The sequence below is a fragment of the Bos indicus genome, chromosome 2 (genome assembly GCF_029378745.1).
Source record: "Bos indicus isolate NIAB-ARS_2022 breed Sahiwal x Tharparkar chromosome 2, NIAB-ARS_B.indTharparkar_mat_pri_1.0, whole genome shotgun sequence".
NCBI classification, from domain to species: domain Eukaryota; kingdom Metazoa; phylum Chordata; class Mammalia; order Artiodactyla; family Bovidae; genus Bos; species Bos indicus.
The window spans coordinates 135279926-135298888 of NC_091761.1; the positions used below are offsets into that span (position 1 = coordinate 135279926).

The 18963-nt window shown below is 52.3% G+C and overlaps 1 protein-coding gene across 6 annotated transcripts in view; it reads left to right on the forward strand.

Moving 5' to 3' along the window:
- Positions 1-18963, forward strand: part of PADI2 (peptidyl arginine deiminase 2) — a 56302-nt gene that overhangs the window by 11181 nt on the left and 26158 nt on the right. For 5 of the 6 annotated variants that reach the window (XM_070778104.1, XM_070778087.1, XM_070778090.1 and 2 more), the window contains exons 2-4: positions 8039-8222; positions 9290-9362; positions 18194-18255. In XM_070778104.1, the coding sequence (XP_070634205.1) occupies positions 8039-8222; positions 9290-9362; positions 18194-18255 (319 nt within the window). Of the gene's footprint in view, positions 1-8038; positions 8223-9289; positions 9363-18193; positions 18256-18963 lie in introns of those variants that run through there. The other variant, XM_070778115.1, reaches the window with a different exon arrangement.

Consider the following 18963-nt stretch of genomic DNA (forward strand, 5'->3'; position numbering starts at 1 on the left):
TTCCTATTTGGAACCAGTCTGTTGTTCCATGTCCAGTTCTAACTGTTGCTTTCTGATCTGCATCCAGGTTTCTCAAGAGGCAGGTCATATGGTCTGGTATTCCCATCTCTTTCAGAATTTTCCACAGTTTATTGTGATCCTCACAGTCAAAGGCTTTGGCATAGTCAATACAGCAGAAATAGATGTTTTTCTGGAACTCTCTTGCTTTTTCGATGATCCATGCAATTCTATTTGTCAGTTCTCCAATAAAGTTGCAGGGAAGAAATGCATGTTCCTCAATCTGCTGAGTCAGAAACCCTGGGGTAGCCTGACAATCTGCATTTTAACAGGCTTTGCAGGTGTGGCCAGTGCAATTCAAATTTAAGAACCACTGATCTAACAAACTCCAAGCTATAATTTAGAGTGTAAAATTAAAACCTCAACTCAAATGCCACGTCTTCCAGGAAACCTTTCTCGACCTCCAGACCAGGACCTCGTGGAACCCCATACTTTTCCTTTAGAGCAGTTTTCACAGCTGTCATCAAAACTGTGCAATCCATCAAGAGCCTTTTTCTCTTCCACTAGAGTATTTGCTCTATGGCCCCAGGAGCATATTTTCTATTTTGCTCTATCCCAGGACCTGCTGCTGCTGCTAAGTTGCTTCAGTCATGTCCGACTCTTCGCGACCCCATGGACTGCAGCCCACCAGGCTCCTCCATCCATGGGATTTTCCAGGCAAGAGCACTGGAGTGGGGTGCCTAGCACACGCCTGACACATAAAAAGTCCTCAATAAATTCTGTCACATGAATGGCCACATATGCAAGTCCCCTCTTCCAGCCCTTCCTGGGGCGAACATTGACTGACCGCATGCCTGTGCTAAGCTAGGTGCTGAAAGTGAAAGAAAATACACTCTCTGCCTCCAAGAAGATGAGCTGCCACCAGGGAGAATAAACATGGATGGAGCCAAATCAGTTGAGTTGAGTCATCCGGGAAGGATGAGTTGCCAGGCAGAGAAGCCGGGGGAAAGGGTTACAGGTGGAAGGGCCAGCACATGCAACATGCATGGCGAGATGAGACAGCGCCGGGAGTCGGGACGGTGGGGCGTTGCAGGCGGTGAGGCGGGGAGTCAGTTTGGGATGGGGTGGCTGAGTACCACTGTGTGAGTATCAGGCCCCAGAGTCTGAATTTTACTGTTTGGTGGTCACTGAAGAGCCACTGAGTATTTTCCAGCAGGCAAGTAACCTGATTTCTTTCCCTTTTTTTCAATCACTCTGATAATACAGTTTGGAAAACCAAGAAGGGTGGGTCCATTCATTCATTTATTCCTGAAATATATACATTGAGTGTGGCCGTGTCCTGGGTGCTGGGATATGATGGGCGGTGCAGATGTGGCCCCCGCCTGTCCTTCTGTCCACATATCTTTAGCCTCTTTCTCGTAAGCCGGAGGTCATGGCCACCGTGATCCCAGCTCTGTCCCCTCCATAACTGTCCCCCTGAGCCCCTCCCTGCAGCCTCCAGGGAGAAGCGAGATGCCCACAGCCCCTGGCTCTTGGGTTTCTGCAGGGGATTCTAAGAGGTTCTTCCTGGGGAGGGAGGCAGCCAGCAGGCTCCACAGGGAACAATGGGCGCCTTTGTTGCTTCTGCCAGGGCCACTCCATGAATAGCTGTTTGCTCAGTTCAGAGCAGGGCTGGGACAGGAGGCTGTGGGGCTCTAGAGCTCCAGTGTAGGTGAGGTGTTAACCCCCAAGCCTCTGGGGCCTCCTCTAGTTTCTCACTGGCTCCGAGGGATGAAGGAGGTGGGGAGCATCACTCAGAGCGACCATTGTCAGAGTCGGGCCCTAAAAGATCATCCTGCCCTGTGAGTTTACAAAGCAATTTTTTAATAGAGTTGTATGCAGAAACAAAATGAAATAATAGTGCTCTGGTTAAAGGGGGTGGGCGTCTAGCAGAGGGATCCCCGCCTGGTCAGCACCTCTTCGTCACCCCTTTGTCCAGACCCGCCCCTCTGCGCTCCCCAGACTCCAGCCAGCCTTGTCCTGGTCCCATCCTTTCCCTTTACTCTTGAAACAGAGAGGACAAGTGCTTTGGCCAAGGCCATCCAGCAGCTTTATGGTCAAACCCAGGGCTTGCACTAGAGTGATATCTCCTAGACCTGAGCGCACAGCTACCCAGACTCCCATGATTTTTACCAAAAGCATATTCTAACTCTAGTATCATTGACTTAAAATTTTCTTTAAACCATCTCTTATTTTTCTTATAACTTTAAGTGGAGATCTTATATCATTACCATAAATGCCAAGCCTTTATCAATTTCCATAAAAGATAACACGTTTAATGAATACCTATCTTCTTTTAAATTATGCCACCTAAAAGTATCTCATGGGTACCCACATCTCCTTTTGGGATTTCCAGCCTGGCATGTCTAAAAGGTTCACTTCTGTCCTGCTCAGAACATGTGAAAATGTTAGTCACTCAGTCATGTCCAACTCTTTGTGACCCCATATACTGTAGCCCACCAGGTTCCTCTCTCCATGGAATTTTCCAGGCAAGGATACTGGAGTGGGTTGCCATTTCCTTCGCCAGGGGATCTTCCTGACCCAGGGATCAAACCCAGGTCTCCTGCATTGCAGTTGGATTCTTTACCATCTGAGTGACCAGGGAAGTCTGTCCTGCTCAGCTCCACCCCCTCTGCTGAGTGGGTGTGATGTGCTCAGCCCTGTGCTAGGCTCTGGAGGAGAACAGACCTTGCCCTCAGGGCCTTACAATCCAGAGGAGACAGATTGGCATCCTGTGGCAACAGGAGACGTACCCCGCCCCAGGGAGGAAAAGACAAGGCCTGTAGGATGGGAGGGATGGGTGGTCATTCTTCATCTTATGGGTTGACAAGTGGACACTCAAAAGGTGCAAGAGACACACTCAAGTCCCCCTCAGCATGTCAGTGGCAAAAGGGGTTGAACCCAGATTTTTGGCACATATCCCCCCAAGCCAGGGTTTCTGCCTTCTGCCCAGACTCTGTGCCACAGCACACCACAGCCAAGTGTCCCCATGATGGGCTGAGTGGTTTGGAAGAAGACAGACAAGAAACAGAGTGATTCTGAAACCTTTTTTCACAATCTCCTTTTCCAGCCCTGGGCATGGGGCTGCCCAGCCCTTGCTGCTCTCTCCTGACAGTGCCCGGGAACGCAGTAGTCTTCACCAGTAACTCTCACCGTCTGTGGCCTGGATCAACGAGGCCCCGCCTGGTGGTCTGTTTGCCTGGTGGTCTCGGCAGACTCCCACTCACGGCCTTGGCCACCTGTCCCAGGACTCTAAGCACCAGAGTGCAGTGCTGCACGTCTAGACCAGTGGCTCTCGAGCTGTGGTCCGTGGAGCAGCAGGACCAACAGTTCCCAGAAACATGATAGAAATGCAGCTTCTCAGGCCCCACTTCAGGCCTCGTGTTCAGTTGCTAAGTTGTGTAACTGAGTCCTTGCGATCTCCTGGACTAAAGCATGGCGGGCTTCTCTGTTCTTTGCTACCTCCCAGAATTTGCTCAAATTCCACTGAGTCAGTCCCACTATCTACCCATCTCATCCTCTTTCGTCCCCTTCTCCTCCTGCCCTCAATCTTTCCCAGCATCAGGGTCTTTTCCAATTAGCTCTTCATATCAGGTGGCCAAAGTACTAGAATTTCAGCTTCAGCATCAGTCCCTCCAATGAATATTCAGGGTTGATTTCCTTTAGGATTGACTGGTTTGATCTCCTTGCTGCCCAAGGGACTCTCAAGAGTCTTCTCCAATGCCACAGTTCAAAAGCATCAATCCTTCAGCACTCAGCTTTCTTAATGGTCCAGCTCTCACATCCATACATGGCCACTGGAAAAACCATAGCTTTGACTAGACAGACCTTTGTCAGCAAAGTCATATCTCTGGTTTTTAATACGCTGTCTAGGTTCGTCATAGCTTTCGTTCCCAGAAGCAAGCATCTTTGAATTTCATAGCTGCAGTCACCATCTGCAGTGATTTTGGAGCCCAGAAAATAAAGTCAGCTACTGTTTCCACTGTTTCCCTTTCTATTTGCCATGAAGTGATGGAACCGGATACCATGATCTTCATTTTTTGAATGTTGAGTTTTAAGCCAGCCTTTTCACTCTCCTCTTTCACCCTCATCAAGAGGCTCTTTAGTTCCTCTTCGCTTTTTGCAGTTAGAGTGGTATCATCTGCATATCTGAGGTTGTTGATATTTCTCCCTGTAATCTTGATTCCAGCTTGTGCTTCATCCAATCCGGCATTTTGCATGATGTACTCTGCATATAAGTTAAATATGCAGAGTGACAGTATACAGGCTTCTTTCCCAATTTTGAACCAATCTGTTGTTCCATGTCCAGTTCTAACTGTTGCTTCTTGACCTGCATACAGGTTTCTCAGAAGAAAGATAGGATGGGCTGGTATTCCCATCTTTTAAAGAATTTTCCACAGTTTATTGTGATCCTTGCAGTTAAAGGCTTTCATGTAGTCAACGAGGCAGATGTAGATGTTCTTCTGGAAATTCCTTGCTTTCTCCATGATCCAGTGACTGTTGGCAATTTGATCTCTGGTTCCTCTGCCTCTTTGAAAACCAGAATCGGAAATGCTAAGAAGGGGCCAGATAACCCATGCTTTGACAAGCCCTCCAGGTAATGGTTCTGCTGCTGCAGCTGCTGCTCTGAACTCTGAGGACCGCTGTTCCGAAGCTCGCATTCATCCCTGGCCACTGCCCCAGGCGCACTTCCGTCATGCCAGCCGGACTCTCTGAAAATGGCACCCACAAATCTGTAGCCGCTAAAAACAAGAAAGTGAAGGTTTAAACAGTACCCGCTAATGATTCTGATGCCCGATCATAGTGGAGAACTCTTTGGAAGCCCGAGAGCATCAGGCCTTCGAGACAGCAGCTGTGCCTCTGAGGCAGACACTTGCACCTATATCTTTGCCTAAACCCCACGAGAATCCGCTTAAATCCCTCTGAGCCCTCTTGAGCTTTTGGGAACCTTCAGACCGTGGGCTGGAGATTTAGCAAAACCGTCAATCCTGGGCGCCTTCCTCCTCTGTCTCCCAGTCCTTCCTGTTATCGCCCTGTAAGTCGGAGTGTTAATCTGCTTGAACTGCCGAAACAAAATACCACGGGCTCAGTGGCTTAAAAACAAACATTTATCTCTCCCAGGTCCGTCGGCTGGAGTCTGAGATCAGAGCACCAGCCTGGCTGTCCCCCTGGTCTGCACCCAGGGCCTTCCGGCTGTGGGCTCACACGGCCCCCCCTCGGTTCCCGTGGAGGAAGACCGCACTCTGTCAGCCTCTTCTTACGAGGAGACAAGCCCTATCGCTTAGACCTTACTCTCCTGACTTCATCTAATGTTCAACGATGATCACACTGGGGGTTAGAGCTTCAATGTGTGAATTTGGGAAGACTCAAACATCTAGTCCACAGCAACCAGCTCAAACCAGTTATTTTCCAGCCCCGAAATCTTGATGGCTTCTCAAGAATTCTATTTCCCATTCAGTAGAAAACTCCTCCAGAACCCCGAGGAATGACTCTCAAATAGGAGAATTCCAAGCCGTGAAAGCTGCAGCGAAAAGGAGGTGTCTTTGTGCAGAGCCCACCCACCCCTGCCCATTAAGCTCCTAGTTCATGGCTCCGTCTGTGTGCAAACCCAGCACCTGGAAGCCTGCCTCCTCGCCGGCAGCCGAGCTCCCCTGGTCTTCAGCTCAGACACTGAACAGGGCTTGGGAGACAAGAGTTCTAGGCCCAGCCAACTGTCTTTGCTGCAAATTCGGTCTTCTGTCTGAGCCTCAGACCTCTACCCTTAGAGTAGCAGGTGGCTTCCAAGCTGGTTGCCCATCAGAAATACAAGGAATCTTGTTAAGGACTCAGGTCCCCAGGAGGGATGACTAGGTGGAGCACAGGGGATTTCTAAGGCAGAGAAATTATTTTGTACAATACTATGAACGTGTATACTTGACACTGTGCATTTGACAAAGCTCATAAGACTACAATGCAGAGTAAACTCTGGACTCTAGTTAATAATAGTACATCAATATTGCTTCATTAGTTATAACAAATGTATCACACGAATGCAAGATATTCATAATATGGGAAACTGCATAGAGGAGAAGGGGTATATGGGAACTCTCTGTACTATCCAATCAACTGTTCTGTAAACCTAATACTGCTTTAAAAACAAAGCCTACTAATTTAAAAAATAAAAGCAGATTCCCCAGGCCCCAACCTGGAACATTCTGAATCAGTGGGTACAAGATTAGCCCAGGGAATCCATATGTTTCTTCTAACTTATTTATTTTTGGCAGTGATGGGTCTTCATCGCTGCTTGGGCTCTTCTCTAGCTGCGGCGAGTGGGGGCCACTCTTCGCCGAGGCGGATGGGCTTCTCACCGCAGCGCTTCTCCTGCTGTGGAGCACAGGCTCTGGGCGCGAGGGCTCAGTAGTTTGGCTCCCGCTCCTGGAGCCCAGGCTCAGCAGTCGCGGTGCACGGCCTTAGTTGCTCCTTGGCGTATGGGATCTTCCCAGATCAGGGGTCGAGTCCATGTCCCCTGCATTGGAAGGTGGGCTCTTCACCACTAGCACCACCTGGAAGCCATACACATACAGACTCTTTTTCAGATTCTTTTCCTTCAGTCCAGTCGCTCAGTTGTGTCTGACTCTTTGCGACCCCACGAACCACAGCAGGCCAGGCCTCCCTCTCCATCGTCAACTCCTGGAGTCCACCCAAACCCATGTCCATTGAGTCGGTGATGCCATCCAGCCATCTCATCCTCTGTTGTCCCCTTCTCCTCCTGCCCTCAATCTTTCCCAGCATCAGGGTCTTTTCAAATCAGTCAGTTCTTCGCATCAGGTGGCCAAAGTATTGGAGTTTCAGCTTCAGCATCAGTCCCTCCAATGAATATTCAGGACTGATTTCCTTTAGGATGGACTGATTGGATCTCCTTGCAGTCCAAGGGACTCTCAAGAGTCTTCTCCAACACCACAGTTCAAAAGCATCAATTCTTCGGCTCTCAGCCTTCTTCACAGTCCAACTCTCACATCCATACATGACCACTGGAAAAACCATAGCCTTGACTAGACGGACCTTTGTTGGCAAAGTAATGTCTCTGCTTTTCAATATGCTGTCTAGGTTCATAACTTTCCTTCCAAGGAGTAAGCATCTTTTAATTTCATGGCTGCAATCACCATCTGCAGTGATCTTGGAGCCCAGAAAAATAAAGTCTGACACTGTTTCCACTGTTTCCCCATCTATTTGCCATGAAGTGATGGGACCAGATGCCATGATCTTCATTTTCTGAATCTTGAGCTTTAAGCCAACTTTTTCACTCTCCTCTTTCATTTTCATCAAGAGGCTCTTTAGTTCTTCTTCACTTTCTGCCATAAGGGTGGTGTCATCTGCATATCTGAGGTTATTGATATTTCTCCTGGCAATCTTGATTCCAGCTTGTGCTTCTTCCAGCCCAGCGTTTCTCATGATGTACTCTGCATGTAAGTTCAATAAGCAGGGTGACAATACACAGCCTTGACATACTCCTTTTCCCATTTGGAACCAGTCTGTTGTTCCATGTCCAGTTCTAACTGTTGCTTCCTGACCTGCATACAGGTTTCTCAAGAGGCAGGTCAGGTGAATTTTCCACAGTTTCTTGTGATCCACACAGTCAAAGGCGTTGGCATAGTCAATACAGCAGAAATAGATGTTTTTTTGGAGCTCTCTTGCGTTTTCGATGGTCCAGTGGGTGCTGGATTTCCATTACAGGCTTCTGCTGTTCCCTGTGCTCCTCAGTAGGTCCTTGTTTATCCGTTTGATGTATAGCAGTCTGTATCAGTTCATCTCAACCTCCTAATTTATCCCTCCCACACTGAAGGAACCTGTATTTTTAGCCAGTGCCCTCTTCACTACCGGGTGGTTACCTTACAGCTGAGTCCTCTGGGAGACCCGGCCGCCTGGGGAGCCCTGCAGCCTTGCCCCCCAGGGGTCTCTTCCTGAAGGCCCTGGCCCCTCCCACCCAGCGGTCCCTGTGACGCCGCCTCCTCTCTCCCTCCAGCGCGGCCCCTGCGGGGGCCCAGACCTTCGGCCTGAAGCACTCGGAGCGCGTGCGGGTGGAGGTGGTGCGCGACGGGCAGGCCGAGGAGGTGGCCACCAACGGCAAGCAGCGCTGGCCCCTGTCGCCCAGCACCACGCTGCGGCTCACCATGAGCCAGGCAAGCCCCGAGGCCAGCAGCGACAAGGTACCGTGGGCGGGGCGGTGCTCCTGCGCGGGCCTGGGGGCCGGGGGCCAGGCCGGTATCTGGACGGGCCGGATCCGCGCGGGCAGGAAAAGCCGAGCATGGACCACACATGTCGGTTTCAGTTTTCTCACAACCACATTAAAAGAGCAAAAAGAGAGACCTCCCCGGTAGTCCGGTGGTTGGGACTCCACACGGTCTCTGCAGGGCTCATGGGCGCGATCCCTGGTCAGGGAACTGTTAATAAGGTTCCCCTATACTGGGCGGGATGGCTGATAAGTAAGTAAGTAAAAGAGCAAAAAGAAATAGATGGACTTAATTTTGATGATTTTTTTTACTTAACTCCATATATCCAGATACTGTCATTTCAACGTGATATCAATATAAAAAACAAGACCAAGGTTTTCTCCACGCCGAGTCTAAATCTTCTGTGCATTTCACACCTGTAGCCCATCTCAGTTCAAACCAACCACTTTTTAAGAGCTCAGTAAATCAGCTCATGGCTACAGCCACAGAAGGATGAATTCATGGCAGGTTAATGTCACGGGACTCTTAGCACAGACTCTTAGACTACTGGAAGCGACGGCCACGAACGTCCTTGGTTTCATTGTGTATCAGATGGGATGCTGGGCGCCCATGCCCAAGAGATAGAGCCGAGACCAGACCCTTTGTTCCCTGGGTTCTCTAATTATTAACATGAACGTCACATGTGTCCCGTGTCAGAGATGGCACTGGGCGTCGTCCAGTGAGAACAGCCTAAGCTCCATTGTTGCTGAGTGGGAGCTAGATACACACCCCAGTAGAAGTGGGGGCCGGCAGCAGGACGCACAGGGGGGCAAGTAGCAGACAACACCCTGGATGCCCTCTGAGAGAGGGGAGCCCCCTGTCTACTTAGATATTCTGAGAGAAACAGCCCACCAAGCCAGGAGCACTTCCTGGAGGAGAGGGTCCAGCTGGTTAGAGCGGATTGGCTTGACAGACTGTGAGGTGGTCCCTGCGGGTCTGCCTGCCTGTGACCTGTCACCTCTGTTCTCTCCCTCCCCCTGTGCCCCTCCCCCACCCCCATCAAGGTCACCGTCAGCTACTATGAGGAGGAGGGGATCACGCCCGTCGACCAGGCTGGGCTCTTCCTCACGGCCATCGGTGAGTCTGCGTGGCTCCGGCCTGGGCGCCTTTGTTCCCCAGGGGCTGGCACTGCTGCCCTTCCCAGGCGCTTGGACTGTTCTCAGTGCTGCCCGCCTGGCACTCGGAGCTTCCTCTAATAATGCAGGCCTGGGGGGTGCTGCGGGGGGAGGTGTGCCTTGGTCCTCCAGCAACTCAGCTGGCTGTCACAGTCCCTGTCACAGGCTCTGTGGACCGTGGGGAGAAGGAGCCAAGGCTGCTCCTCCCCCGTCTCTGCCCTGCAGCCCGGAGAAGAGCTCGCTTGTCAGAGGAGAATGGCCTGTCTACAAAGCCTGCACTGTCCTTCCCAGCCCCAGCTGCACCCCTGCCTTCCCCAGACCCAGCCCTCAGGGTGCAAAGATGCAACCTGGGTCCTTAACCCACCTCGTCCTAGCCCTTCATTTGATTCACAAGGACACTGAGGCCCAGAGAGGCTAGGGACCTGGTTCAAAGTCACGCAGCAACACGGTGCCGGTTGGGGCCAGAGCTCAGGCTCACTCCTTTGCGGGTTCTTCTGTTTGCGCCGCGCTCCCCTCCCCTGGATGCCAGGGCACGTGGAATGCGAGGTTCCAGGGCTTCACCCCATGGGCTCTTCTGCAGTGAAGGTATTACTTGTCCTTTCCGTTTAGCTCCTATAATGTTTAAGCCAGGGGGACATTTCAGTGAGTCCTTAGTTTAACATTGACAGAGTGGCGACAGGTCAGGGGAAGGTAAGCTACCTGTTCCTGAGCATCAGCTATGTCCTGAGGGCGTTGAAGATAACAGTGATGTCTATTTGCTGAATAGCTGCTCTGTGTCCAGGACTTTGGTGTGGAGGTGGCGATTACTGAGCACTGACAGTGTTTCAGGCTGCAGCGTGAGGTGGTTTAGCTATCATGAGCTCAGTCTATTCTCACATCTATTCTAAGAAGACAAGCTATTATAGTCCCCATTTTACAGATGAGAAAACCAAGGTTTGCCTGGGGCCACACAGCAGAATGTGGTCTATGGGACACCCAGCCGTTTCAATTATGTCATATTCTCCCGGGGCGTGGGGGGGGGGGGGGAGTGGGGGCGCGTAGGGGGGATATAGGGGGGTGTAGGGGAGGTGAGGGGGTGGGCTCAGAAATCCCCCCACAAAACAACTAGCTCCCAAGCCAGCCTTTCCTTCTCCAACCCTGTGCTTTTAGCCCCAAACAGGCTCAGTAGTATTGCTCTCCCACTTCTGAGCTGATTCCCAAACGGGCTTGACTGCCGGTCACTTGCCCCTCTTTCCGCACTGAGGGAGTGAGTGCCCGGTCTCTGGGGGCCAGTCCTCAGGACTACGTGGCGGGAAGGGACCTTGGGAGAGTAAACCAAAGCTTCCGGCGCTGCAGCTGAGGGCTGGCACGTGTGAGCCTCACGGGTACACGGTGCCCCAGGCTGTCTCAGGTGACCGTCCCTAGGAAACCCAACCCCACAGAGGCAAGGACACTTGAAGACATCAGCGGGACGGGCAGCAGCCCAAAGCCTGGCAGAGGAGGGAGCTCCCAGGGGGCTAACAATGCCACTGACGATACTCCCGCAAAACGCAGCGGCCCCGGACGGGCGGCGCTGTGACACTGAGGAGGCCGGTGCGGGCTCAGGACGGACGGCGCAGTGACACTGTGAGGAGGCCGGCGCGGGCCCAGGACGGATGGTGTAGTAACACCGTGAGGAGGCAGGTGCGGACCCAGGACTGACGACATAGTAACACTGTGAGGAGGCCGGCGTGGGCCCAGGACTGATGGTTGTTTAACACACTGTGAGGAGGCAGGCGCGGGCCCAGGACGGACGGTGCAGTAACACTGTGAGGAGGCCGACACGGGCCCCAGAAGAATGGTGTAGTAACACTGTGAGGAGGCAGGCGTGGACGCAGGACGGACGGCGCAGTGATACTGTAGGGAGGGAGGCGCCGGCCCAGGACGGATGGTGTAGTAACACTGTGAGGAGGCCGACACGGGCCCAGGACGGACAGCGCAGTGACACTGTGAGGAAGCAGGCCCGGGCCCAGGACAGATGGTGTAGTAACACCGTGAGGAGGCAGGCCCGGGCCCAGGACAGATGGTGTAGTAATACTGTGAGGAGGCCGGTGCGGGCCTAGAACGGATGGTGCAGTGACACTGTGAGGAGGCCGGCGCGGACCCAGGACTGACGACATAGTAACACTGTGAGGAGGCCGGCGTGGGCCCAGGACAGACCGCGCAGTGGCACTGTGAGGAGGCCGGCGCAGGCCCAGGACGGACGGTGCAGTGACACTGTAGGGAGGGAGGCGCGGGCCCAGGACGGATGGTATAGTAACACTGTGAGGAGGCAGGAGTGGCTTCCCTGGTCTTTCAGGGGCAGAGAGTCCGCCTCCCAATGCAGTCGACATGGGTTCGGTCCCTGGGTTGTTGGGAAGATCTCCTGGAGGAGGAAATGGCAACCCACTCCAGTATGCTTGCCTGGGAAACCCATGGACAGGGAAGGCTGGGGGGGGAGCTACAGTCCATTGGATCACAGCATCAGACTGACTTAGCGACTACACAACAGCCAGGAGGCAAGCGAGGGTGCCATAGGGCTGAGACTGGGCAGAAGATACCGAATACATGATGAAGGACCAGGCTTGTCCTGGGGTGCTGACACTTTCACTGAAGAGTTATTTCTGTAACTGCCACAAGTTCCAGATATTTAGGCTCCATGGGTCAGTAAAATGTCCCCTCCCCTCCCCACCAAATTAGTAGACCTAACGATTTTGAAGGTTGGCCGAAAAGAAACAAAGACATTAATAAAGTAATTTACCATCAATTATTACCATCTTGTTAACATGTTAGCACCTAAAAAGTAGGCAGGGCATGATCTCAAACTACCCCACAATTGCACTCATCTCACACACTAGTAAAGTAATGCTCAAAATTCTCCAAGCCAGGCTTCAGCAATACGTGAACTGTGAACTTCCAGATATTCAAGCTGGTTTTAGAAAAGGCAGAGGAACCAAAAATCAAATTGCCAACATCCGCTGGATCATTGAAAAAGCAAGAGAGTTCCAGAAAAACATCTATTTCTGCTGTATTGACTATGCCAAAGCCTTTGACTGTGTGGACCACAATAAACTGTGGAAAATTCTGAAAGAGATGGGAATACCAGACCACCTGACCTGCCTCTTGAGAAACCTGGATGCAGGTCAGGAAGCAACAGTTAGAACTGGACATGGAACAACAGACTGGCTCCAAATAGGAAAAGGAGTATGTCAAGGCTGTATATTGTCACCCTGCTTATTTAACTTATATGCAGAGTACATCGTGAGAAACACTGGGCTGGAAGAAGCACAAGCTGGAATCAAGATTGCCGGGAGAAATATCAATAACCTCAGATATGCAGATGACACCACCCTTATGGCAGAAAGTGAAGAGGAACTAAAAAGCCTCTTGATGAGAGTCAAAGTGGAGAGTGAAAAAGTTGGCTTAAAGCTCAAGATTCAGAAAATGAAGATCATGGCATCTGGTCCCATCACTTCATGGCAAATAGATGGGGAAACAGTGGAAACAGTGTCAGACTTTATCTTTTTGGGCTCCAAAATCATTGCAGATGGTGATTGCAGCCATGAAATTAAAAGACTCTTACTCCTTGAAAGGAAAGTTATGACCAATCTAGATAGCATATTAAAAACCAGAGACATTACTTTGCCAACAAAGGTCCATCTAGTCAAGGCTATGGTTTTTCCAGTGGTCGTGTATGGATGTGAGAGTTGGACTTTGAAGAAAGCTGAGTGCTGAAGAATTGATGCTTTTGAACTGTGGTGCTGGAGAAGACTCTTGAGAGTCCCTTGGACTGCAAGGAGATCCAACCAGTCAATTCTAAAGATCAGTCCTGGGTGTTTATTGGAAGGACTGTTGCTAAAGCTGAAACTCCAATACTTTGGCCACCTCATGCAAAGAGTTGACTCACTGGAAAAGACTATGATGCTGGGAGGGATTGGGGGCAGGAGGAAAAGGGGACGACAGGGGATGAGATGGCTGGATGGCATCACGGACTCGATGGACATGAGTTTGAGTGAACTCCGGGAGTTGGTAATGGACAGGGAGGCCTGGCATGCTGTGATTCATGGGGTCGCAAAGAGTCGGACACGACTGAGCGACTGAACTGAACTGAACTGAATCTCAAAACAGAAGACAGTCGTTCACATTGCAGAAATAATGCTTTATGAAAAACTCACCCCCACTGAATTTATGTTTCACCAGGAAGCCTGGTGAAAACTAGGTTTCCCTTGGGACCCATCCACTGGTCTGTCTGACCCATCTGGGTCTTGTCTTCCCTCAGGGATCTACCCCAGGAGCCCCACAGCCTAAGTGATCATTTGAGGGTGGCGGCTCAGAGGCAAGAATGCCTTGAATGACCCATGATGGTGGGACTGTCCCCCAGGGATGTATTAGTGTCCATCTCACCCTACTTCTGTCCTGAGTCCACACTGGGTAGAAAGAACACTGGCTTCAGAGTGCACGGAAATACAGTAGGTCTAAGTTCTGGCTCTCCCCTCTCCAGCCACATTAAGACCACCATTCCGCTGAGCCTCAGTTTCCTCATCTGTAAAATGGGTTTCCAGTGTGCTCTTGCACAGTGCTTATAGGGTTCAGTGGGATGGGGCATCCCCAGGCCTGGCAGGGGCTAGGTGCTGAGGTAATGCTCTTGCTTTTGTCGCTTCCTCTTGGGGCACGGGGCAGCCCACTTTCTCTCTGCCTATGTGACGCTGAAGAACCTTATTGTGCTTCAGTCCTCCTCCTGGTATCAAGAACAAAATCATGATGCCCTTGGTCAAATCAGGCTGTGGTTCTCGGTCCTAGTCTTGCCAAAAACCTGTGATATGCCCTCTCCCTGTAGACCTCACTTTTTTTTTTTTTTTTTGAGGGGGGGGACTGTGCCATTTGGCTTGTGGGGCTTTAGTTCCCCAACCAGGGATCAAACCCAGGCCCTTGGCCATGAAAGCACAAAGTCCTAACCACTGGCCCACCAGGGAGTTCCCTGGACCTCACTTTTTCGAGGCTATAAAGTGAGTTTCGAGCTCATTGATCCCGGAGAGCCTCCGAGCCCCTGGGTAGGGCTGATTCGCAACTTCCTCGCTGTTAAGGGGGTTTGAGGGGAAGATGGTGGAGAGAGGCGTAGCCTCACCCTCTTTGCTGAGGTCCTGCAAAGGGAGGAGCACGTGGACGGGACCCTGGAGGATTTTTTGCATCAACCTAAGGCCCTCGTTCCTTGTACCCTGTCCCAGACCCAGGATAACCGCCCTCAGTGACTGTCGGGGAGAGTCCCCTGCCCACCACACCCCAAGCTGCCCCGTCAGGCAAGAAGGCCTGGTGCCCCGCCACCATCCAGGGGCTGGCAGCCGCCAAAGCGCTCGTGCGGAAGCTGAGGCCAGTGTCTTGATTCCCCAGGGCAGGCTGCCTTGAGCCCAGTCCTGGTGACATTTCCAGTTAATCTATCTCACACCCTGGGTGCCACCTGACACCTTGGGGCTATTCTGGGGAGCTGAGGCAGGATTTGGAGCCTCCGGGAAATGTCTGGAGCCCAGAGGCCCTGAAACAGATGTCGCCTCCCCCTCCCCAGGGAGGACAGAGCGGCTCCGGGAGGCAGAGCCCTGGGCAGGCCACAAGCCTGCTCCCATCCCCTCAGGAGCATCCCATAGGAATTCAGTTAAACTGGACCTTGAGGGAAGCTTTGAAGGGGAGAAGTCCTCGAGGAATACCTTGTAACTTGGGGGAGTCTCCGAGGGAGGGCGGCAGGGTGAGGAGGCCGTTCCAACTGACCATAAAGTTTTGTCAAGAGTCACAAGAGAGAAGGTGTCAAGCACCGTGGGATGTCAGGAGGTGGATGATAAGGGAGCCCGATTATGTGATTTCATGGGAAGTCAGTGAAATTTGTCCCAATTGAATAAACCGAAGAAAAAATAATAGGCATATTATTCGGTATTATAGAGCTTCCCTCAGGCGGTGAGGGGACAGGCTAAACAAAGAACCCCTGGGTTTATTTAGAAGCTGTTTGGTACTCTCTTTGGGTTTTTTTTGTTTGTTTGTTTGGTTTTTTGTTTTTGTTTTCTTTTTTCACTTGTGCAAATATTACATTGATAACAAAAATTTAATGTAAGAAATTCATAATGGGGAGTTCCTTGGCATTCTGGTTAGGACTTGGTGCACACCACAGGTTCAGTCCCTGGTCAGGGAACTAAGAGCTCGCAAGCCACATGGCGCAGCCCAGAATAACGAAAAGTTCATAATGAAGTACAGGGAAATGCTCCTGATTTCTCTCCTGTGACCACTGCTTTCATGGACCACAGGAGCCGTGATGCAGTGGCGCCTTGCAGCCTAGAGACCAAAGCCACAGGGTCACCAGGGTGGGGAGTTGGCCCCTCCTCTGGGAACGACCTCTAGAGGAGTGAGTCCTGGGTCTTGGAAGGTGGGCTTTGGTTTTGGAAACAACCCAGGGCGGAGGTCAGCCTGAGACTGTGGAGAAAACAGCCAAGGGCAGGGGTCTGGAGTCCAAGACCTGAGGGCGACCCCTGGCCCTGCACTTTTCGGGGTCTTCATGGTCATTGCCCTGCTGGGAGCCTTGCTTCCTCCTATTTATGGCAGGATGGCCAGGGTGGTGACTGAGGGAAAACACCCATGGGAAGTGCGCTCCTGTCCACAAAGAACTGTACACCCAGGAGAGATTGTTTTCTTGAAAAGCAAAGAGTCATTCCTGGAGAGGGCTGGGTCTGCAGCAGGTCCCCTGGGAGAAGCTTCAGGAAGGCAACCTCCCCAAACAGCAGCATTCCCTGGGGAGTGTCCCGCTGGAAAGTCCGTGGCAGTCTGGGAGCCAGCATCAATATTGGTGCTTCTAAGCCTTCCGTCTCTAACAGTAGCTGGTGGGGCTGCCTTCTCCACTCTGTCCCTGGGAGTCTTATCCCGCACCAGCCCCCCAGATCATCAGCCCAGTGTGCTGACAAGTGACATCTCCAAGTCTGAGTTTGCTCGCCTATAAAGTGGGAACAATAATATTTATCTCATAGGACTTTCCCTGGGTGCTCAGACGGTAAAGAATCCACCTGTCGATGCGGGAGATCCGGGTTTGATCCCTGGGTCAGGAAGATCCCCTGGCGAAGGGATAGGCTGCCCACTCCAGTATTCTTGTCTGGAGAATCCCACGGACAGAGGAGGCTGTGGTGTACAGTCCATGGGGTCGCAGAGTTGGACACGAATAAACGGCCAACCACACACAGAAAAGACTGGGGGCTCCTTGAGAGCAGGCACTGTGGGCCGATTGCCCACCCCGCTCCCCATGTGTGGGGCCTAGAGGCAGTCGATGCTCAGTAGTGATTTGCTGTGTGAATGGGATCAATGGGAGGAGTTTATATAATTATTTCCTACAGCACCTAATGTGGGGCGCAGAAGTGGGGATACTGCCTCCCTCTCCCAAGGACTCGGTGCCCTTAGAACCACCCTCCTACCTCCTTCCAGACCTGGAAGAGCCGCATTCAGAGTGAGGAGGGAACTGGGCTGTGGGCAAAGGGAGGCCCTCCGTATAATCCCTGACTTAAGAGAGAGGAGGCACGCCACCCCTCCAGGGAGACAGCTCAGCTGCCAGCAGGACCGACCAGGAACCCGGTCATTCTCACCCAGCTCCGACCTCCGTCCAAGTCATGCTCAGCCCAAGGCCGAGCCCACAGGCTGTCCGCGACCTGGACCCAACTCGCCTCGCTCCGCGTATCGCTCCCACCACCTTCCCAACATTTCCCCTGCCTCACCCTCTTGGTCTCTAACTCAGGGGGCCATGTTGCCCCTGGGGGACCTTTGGCAATATCTGGAGACCTTTTGGTTGTCTCAGCTGGGGGAATGTTATGGGCACCCAGGGGGTAGAAGCCAGGGATGTGGCTAAACACCCTGCAATGCACAGGGTAGACCCACAACAACAGCAGCAGCAACAATCTGGCTCAAAACGTCAGCAGCGCCTACCGTTGCAATTAGGACAACTCATCTAATGGGAAAGCGCCTCATTTTTCAGGTAGAGTGACTGGGGCTCAGAGAAGCTGTCTAAGCCACCCAGCACCACACAGCTTACAAGCCGCAACCACGGTTCAAGCTCAGTCCTGTCTAATGCTGAACTTTGGGCTCATTTCATTGCCCCACGAAGTCCCCACAGCAGGCCTACGAACAAAGAAGGTCCCTCCCCCAGAGGAGGGACAGCGAGGACCCCATCCTGGATCCTCTATCTGGCGGCTTGGCCTCTTGGGCACAGTCAGATCAAGAGGAGCTGACAATGCAGTTTCCCACCCAAAGTAAAACCCTCGGTCCTTAGGTGTGGGGTCTAGACACCCTGGAGTTCTGGAAGAGAAACACACAGACGCATATGTGTACACACCCCCAGGACAGGCCAGGAAGGCAGGTAGGGAGTCCCGTGAAAGTTTCCAACATCTGAGCTTTGATTCACACGAAATGCGGTGTATGCTTCAGATCTCCTTGTGTGACCCTGTGACCTTGTGCCCTGGGCACGCGCCTTGACCTCTCTGAACTCCCAGATCTGCCCAGTGCGGCTCATCCCGCCCACCACCCAGAGCTGTAGAGGAGCAGCAAGGGGGCGGGAGACCCCAGACCCACCTGGCAGCACCTTCGTGAGTTTCGCAATCTGCACGGTATCCGCTCGTGTCTCCATCCAGCAGTGTGGTGTTGAGGCAGGGGGTTGGCTAAGGTGACCTCAGCACAGCTCTTCCCTCGGGTGAGCTGCACCGTAACCCCGTAGGTCCCCCTCCTGCCCCCTCCCCACCCTCTCTGGCCAGCCCAGCAGCTCACCCACCTGTCTGTCCCCAGAGATCTCCCTGGATGTGGATGCAGACCGCGACGGCGTGGTGGAGAAGAACAACCCAAGAAAGGTACCTCACTCCCAGGGCAGGCGGCCCTGAATGGGGGGCTTCCAGGGCCAGAGCCCCAGCCTGGGGCCTACAGGCAGCCGGTCCTCCCAGCAAACTCTCACTTTACAGATGAGAAGACAAGTTCCCAGACACACACACCATTGACAGAGCCCACCGAGGAGCAAGCTCCTTAGAGGAACAGCCACAGAGCTGGTCCCCAAGTCTCAGTGGCCCATCCAGAGGGTGGGGACACCCAGGTCATGCAGTTGGTGTAAAGGATGAACGTCCTGCCACAGAGGAAGTGCCGCCAAAGCATTTGCTCTTACAGTTTTGCCTTTTTGGGGTTTTTTTTTGGCCATCTGGAGCAGAAGATTGCAGTAATCATTCCCAATTCAAGGCGTGTCATCTCTAATGATGCACACACACCCTCTTCCTGGTTTTGTGTATTCATTTATTTGTTCATCCGGTCTTCCCTGGGGGCTCAGACGGTAAAGAATCCGCCTGCAATGTGGGAGACCTGGGTTTGATCTCTGGGTTGGGAAGATCCCCTGGAGGAGAGCATGGCAACCCACTCCAGTATTCTTGCCTGGAGAATCCCATGGACAGAGGAGCCTGGTGGGCTACAGTCATGGGGTCACAGAGTCGGACGCGACTGAGCACATTTGTTCATTCATCATTCACTCATTTGTTCATTCATTCATTCTCCCCAGTCCTACATTCCTTCACTCC